Source organism: Callorhinus ursinus, unplaced genomic scaffold (genome assembly GCF_003265705.2).
Source record: "Callorhinus ursinus isolate GAN/ISIS: 27379988/994484 unplaced genomic scaffold, GSC_fseal_2.0 scaffold55, whole genome shotgun sequence".
Taxonomy (NCBI): Eukaryota; Metazoa; Chordata; class Mammalia; order Carnivora; family Otariidae; genus Callorhinus; species Callorhinus ursinus.
Window position 1 is genome coordinate 468,894 of NW_027397117.1, and position 5,783 is coordinate 474,676.

General features: G+C 49.9%; 2 protein-coding genes across 5 annotated transcripts in view; one reads left to right on the forward strand and one right to left on the reverse strand.

The window, feature by feature from the left end:
* Positions 1-20: 20 nt before the first annotated feature.
* Positions 21-2,057, forward strand: PILRA (paired immunoglobin like type 2 receptor alpha). The gene is made up of 4 exons (XM_025864607.2): positions 21-596; positions 1,198-1,247; positions 1,455-1,510; positions 1,688-2,057. The coding sequence occupies exons 1-4, from the start codon at positions 529-531 to the stop codon at positions 1,823-1,825; spliced, it is 312 nt and encodes a 103-aa protein (XP_025720392.1). The 5' UTR covers positions 21-528; the 3' UTR covers positions 1,826-2,057.
* Positions 2,058-2,564: 507 nt separating this feature from the next.
* The window catches only part of ZCWPW1 (zinc finger CW-type and PWWP domain containing 1), a 32,538-nt gene continuing 29,319 nt past the window's right edge, over positions 2,565-5,783 (reverse strand). For all 4 annotated transcript variants that reach the window (XM_073884252.1, XM_025864605.2, XM_025864601.2 and 1 more), the window contains 3 exons: positions 4,451-4,511; positions 3,806-3,940; positions 2,565-3,053 (listed from right to left, as the gene is read on the reverse strand). In XM_073884252.1, the coding sequence (XP_073740353.1) occupies positions 2,746-3,053; positions 3,806-3,940; positions 4,451-4,511 (504 nt within the window). In that variant the 3' untranslated portion in view covers positions 2,565-2,745. The remainder of the gene's footprint in view (positions 3,054-3,805; positions 3,941-4,450; positions 4,512-5,783) is intronic.

Sequence of the window (5,783 nt, forward strand, 5' to 3'; positions counted from 1 at the left end):
CTTGGGAGATGCCACCGAGAAATTCAGGAGGATGAGGGGGGAAGAGAGGGTGGGCGGACTGGTGGGTTTCAGTGGCGGAGGGTGGAGAGGAACGGGCTGCGGTTCAGACCCAGGTCCCCGCCATGAGGTTCACAAGGCAGGAGAGAAACCACAACCACTAAGGAAAGCACAAAAAGCCAGTGTTTCAGGGCAGGAGGAAGCAGAAAGTCTGAGACAAGGGTGGAAGGAGAGGAATGGGTGGGCAGGGCCTCAGCAGTGGAAGGAGCAAGGTTGAGGGATGCTTAGGGAATTCAAGGAAGGGGGAAGGAGACAAAGGGAAAAGTTGAGAGAGTGGGAGGGAGGAAGGGAGAGAGAAGGTGCAGGTAAGAGCAGCTCTCCCAATTTGGTGTTGAGGACAACCACAGGACAGGGTTGGGCAGCCTCAGGCATCCCAGGTGTGTTCAGCAGAGCTGCTCCACTGCCCTGGTCTCTCTGGGGGTTGGTCCCAGAGCACACAGAGCAGGAAGGCAGGGAGGAGAGGCGCCCTCTATGGATGGCACCCTGACATACTGCTGTTCCCCTACAGGTCTGCAGACTAAAGCCAGAACTGTAGCCAGGTGAGTGCTTGTCCTGCTTGGGAAACAGGAAGTCCCTTATGGGAAGAGCACAGGGCACCTATCACTCCGCTCTCCTGGTCCTTTCCCAGTGGGTGTCTCTTTTCTCAGAGCCACTTCCCTCCTCAGCTCCCAGCCTCGCCTCCCTCCCTCCCGCTGGAGCCCTCTTCCTCTCCACCCTCCACCCTCTCCTTCCCTCCAGCCCATCTTTTCGACTTCTTTCCTTCCCTCCAGCCCCTTTCCTCCCCTCTCTCCCTTCCGGCCTGGGCACCCTCCAGAAGACCTGAGATGGGTGGAGCTGCTGTTCACTCTCTAGTTTGTACCAACACCGCAGGGCAGACAAGACTTCACCCTTTCCAGGGCTCTTCCAACAAAGCAGCTTCTCCAGGACAATCCGCCTGCAATGGGTCCTTGGGACCTCTGCTGGCTACACGGCAAACTGCCTCTGGATCTTCCAGGAGGCCTCTAGAGAGCTTCAAATGAGAGCTCACCTCAGAGTGTCAGGGGGTCGCAGAGCCCCCACACAAAGAACCAGCCCCACACAGGTTTGAATTCTCTTCTGCTCAGCCTCTAACCCACTTTCCGCCCTCTCCTTCCTATACAGGGGATCCTTCCAAAACACTGAGGAGAAATATGAGAACATTGGGATTAAAAGTAAGTTCTTATGGCCATCACTCCCCCACCCTCCACCTTGGCCTATCCGCCCCCACACACTCCCTGCTCACACACGTGCCCCACCCATCCCTCCTGCCTGACCCTGGTCCTTACGCAGCAGATGACCTCACTGCTGGAGGCCCCTGCCCATTTCCCTACCCTGGCTGGCATGCCACCTGACCCCAGCACACCCTGATTTTTTTCTAGGACAACAAACAGGGCCCCGGCTGGAGCCCAAGCTGGAGCCCAAGGTGGAGCCCAAGGTGAGCATCTCAGACTAGGGCCTGAAGGAATTAAAGAGAAGTTTGGGGAAGGTGGGATGGAGGAAATAGAGGGACTGCTCACAGCCTCGGTGGAACCCTCAGGTGCTGGGTTACTGCTCTCAGGTGGGGACAGCTCCCCTTCCACTGTCTCACCCCCTTCTCCTTCCTTCTCACCAGGATGAAGCCCAGAACAACAGCGGCATCCTCTACGCCTCCCTCACTCTCTCCAGCTCCTCATCACTGGCAGCATCTCCCTGCATCCCTCCCAAGGAGAGGCCCCAGGAGGAGACCCTATACTCTCTCATAAAGGCCTGATGAGTGGGACTGAAGGATGACCTCCTTAGACTAAACTGCCCAGCGGGTCACAGCTTCTGATAATGACCCCGGCCAGACACAGAAGACTCAGAAGTCAGCAGGTGTGGAAGGCCACCAAGGACCGCAGAAAAACAGAGCCATCTGCTCCAACTCCCTCTCCGCCTTCCCAGCCCTTGCCCACAAGAATAAAAGTACCTAGAATTTGCCCCAAGGCATCTAAGGAGAAAACTGATGGCACCTTCCACTTCTGTCTTTTCCTTCTCACCAAAAGTGAACTATAATAAAGAGTTCACACCCGAGATCCCTCCCCCAGTCCTGGAGTTAGGTGACTGCCTTGAGGTGGGGAATAGTAAACCCAGAACGCTGGTAGCCAGCCCAGAACCCAGGGTCTGCCCCTCCTCTACCCATTCTCCTTCCCCTCCGATCATAACGAGCATGTGTCAAGTGCACCACCTCATTTAAGCATCTCCAAAAAGCTGAGCCGGGACTGGACGCACTCACCTGAGGTGTGACAAGACCACAATGGTTAGCGCTTTTCTCTAGGCCACGCACCTAGTAAGTGGCTGAGCCGGGGTCTCAACCCAGACCTGCCCTGCCCGACAGCCTTCTCCCAGGACTTGGGTGTCCCCACCTTCCCAGATCCCTATACTGTGCCGGCCTCCCGTGGAAACAGGGACGTGCTACAGGGAGCGGAGGGGAGGGAGGGAAGCCCAAGGGAAGCATGTGGTTAGAGACCAACTACGGAAAGCCATAACCTGTTTTATTAACACGGAAACTGCACAGCTGGGACTTCAGCCAGGTGACTTGTAGCCGATGAACAAGCCCCACACTTAGCAGCCTCTCAGGGACCCTCTGAGGGCCTCTCCCTGCTGCTGGCAGGGAAGGGAGTGAGAGAGCAGCAGGGAGGCAGGTGCACACAGCTATTCCTCGAAGAAGGCCAACGTGAACTCCCCAGGGTCATCTCCACACTGCGGCCCCTCCAGTTGCTCTGGCTCTTTTCCAACATCTTCCAGGAGTTGCTCCAGGTCCAGGTCACTGGAGATGTCATCATCAGGGGGGACACTTCCAGCCGCTGGAGGACACTTCCAGCCTTCTTTCCCCCCCAGGGGACAGACCCCGCGATGAGCTGGTGGGGTCAGGCCCTTGGGCACCATTCTAGCTTCTTTGTCCTTAGACAAGCTGGTTCCTGAGGCTTTCCTTTGAGGAGCTTTAAATTTTTTCTTAGGGCCTGGATGAAAAAGTGATGAAACTGAGAGTCCTATTAGGCCATCTGGCCTTACCTTTTACAAGTCAAACTCCTAAATTCCTATTTCCAAAAAAATCTCTGGGAAAGATGACTTTTCTCAATAGAAAGAAAATGGGCTTTGGAGTTAGAAAGACCTGGATTTAAGCCACGGATCTAGCCATATGCTAGTCCTGGGTCTTGAACAAATTTTAAACCCTTTGGGCCTTAGTCCTCTTATCTCTAAAATGGCAACTATCTAGTCATAGAGATATTGAAAGAATTAATGGGAACCAGCAAGAAGTATCTAGCCAGCTCACAGCAATACTCAATAAACGTCAGTTTCCCCCACTCCTCACCATCCTCCTGTTCTTGGATCAAATGACATCAATAACCATTATGTGCTACACTCTGCAATCTGAGAAACCTAATTTTTATTCTTTTTTTTTTTAAGATTTTATTCATTCATTCGAGAGAGAGAGAGACTGACAGAGAGCACAAGCAGGGGGAGAGGCAGAGGGTGAGGGAGCAGCAGACTCTGCACTGAGCTGGCAACCCGACATGGGGCTTAATCCCAGGACCTGGAGATCATGACCTGAGCCAAAGGCAGACACTTAACCTCTGAGCCACCTAGATGCCCCTAATTTTTATTCTTTTTAAAAATAATGAGAAGCTATAAAGTTAAAAAATGATCCAGGAAGGGGAGACACGGCCTTGAACCTTGTTTCCCATAGTTTTGCCCAGGCCCTGAGCCTTACCTGGCTGGTCAGGCTCCGATTTCCCATGCCTTTCTTTCCTTCCTGTTATGGGTACAGGAGAGGCTGCAGATTTATTTCCCAGAGCTCTCTTCATTGTCTTCTTTTGCAGGGTCACATCTTGTCCATCTGTTAGGCCTGTATCACGCCCACCCCCCAACCATGAAGGACATTTGTTTATTTCTCTCTAAATGACAGTTTGGCAAGGGTCCATGGACTCCCCACAGTTAGTCTCTGCCCTGCATCCTCTGCTCATTCTCAATCTAGTGAGTTTTCTCAGTTCCTTCCTTTTTCCCAAATATTTCTCTTTTTTTCTCTCTCCCTCCCTCTCCACCACCCCCCGGCCTTTTTTCGTTCTGGACCTTCTTCTTCTTATGTTTTTCCTCATAGCCTGCCTCCTCCAGGAAGTCATCCTTCTTGGCTAAGAATTTAAGACATTCATTCCACATTCAACCTAAGATTTTATAATCAGAACAGAGAAGCAAGGAGGCTACAGCTTCCCTGGTGACACTAGTAGGAATCTTGACCATTTTTGCAGAGTTTAGAGCTGAGAGTCAGTAAGATCCGGTGACCTGCAGACCCCTCCCACTGTCTGCTTCTGCTCTGCCTTAATGGCAGCACATACCTGTTCCCAGCTGGCTTGCTTACCTCTTGCCTTGGGTTTTTTGGTCTGAATTTTGGCTGGCTTGGGACTGGACAAAGTTGGGTCCTGAGAATGGGAGAGAAAAAAAAGAAAATACAAATGAAGTCATATAACTGTGTTTTTAATAGAGTGGGATGCTACAGAAATGATGGGTGGTTAGGGGAGTCACATTGGGTTCTGTAGCCTGATACTGTTTAAATCAATGATAACAAAGATAAAACTGTTCTCCTTTCCATTCTATTTGGTATTAGTCAGTACAAGGCTTTAAGCACAAGAGAAAGAAATAAAGTTAGGCCATGAACATGATTTAAAAAAAAACTGTTAAATTAAAAGTTAAACCAAAAAAAAAAAAAACCCAAAACAAAACAAAAAAAATAAAAGTTAAACCAATAACTAGACTCTTAGTGTTGATCACTTTATAGTGCATATAGATATTGAATTACAATGTTGTACCCTGAAACCTATATAATGTTACAGGCCAATTTTTCTTCAATAAGAAAATAATTTAAAAAAGTAAAAAAATCTGTATTTCAGGACTTCCAGTTTCCAGTTCTACATGTAAGGGTTTGGAAGTCATCACTCTGTTCTAACAACAAGTAAAAAAGCTGAACAGACTGAAAAATCAACAACTCTTTTTGTTTTGATCAAAGAGGGAAGGACACAGGGCCACCAACCCTGAAGAGACAGAGAGGCAAATGCAGGAAGTCATAACTTACCAGAGCACAGACTCAGAAGCAGAAGAACCAGTCCTTCTCACAAGAACCAGTTCCAGGGCAGGAAAACCTCAACAGTACTAAATAAATTGTTCAATGCAGACAAGTCTGGGAGTTAAAAACTCCAGTGGTGCCCAGTCTTATAGGTGCTCCCAGACTTTTGTGAGTTTGACCTCCAGGAATCTGACCAGGTTTTCACAGAAAATATCAGAGAAAAATCCCTTCATGCTTCCAGCAGGAGGAGCAGGAAAGGAACCACTTTGAAATATACCAGAGCACTCTATCCTTCTGACAAAGGCCTGCTCTCAGGAGAAACTAGTTAACCACAGCCTAATCTACCAGGATATTATCAGAGCCTGACTGTCCAGAGGGAAGAGAAATATTTAACCCCAGCCCACTGTAACCATCCTGTCCCACCTAATCGGGGGTGTGTGTGTGTGTGTGTGTGTGTGTGTGTGTGCGCGCGCGCGCGTGTGTGTGTGCGTGTGTGTGTGTGTGTGTGAGAAACACTAAGAAACACTTTGAAGTTCACAGGCCGGTGTGTGTGTGTGTGTGTGTGTGTGTGTGTGTGTGTGTGTAACACTAAGAAACACTTTGAAGTTCACAGTCTGGTGTGTGTGTGTGT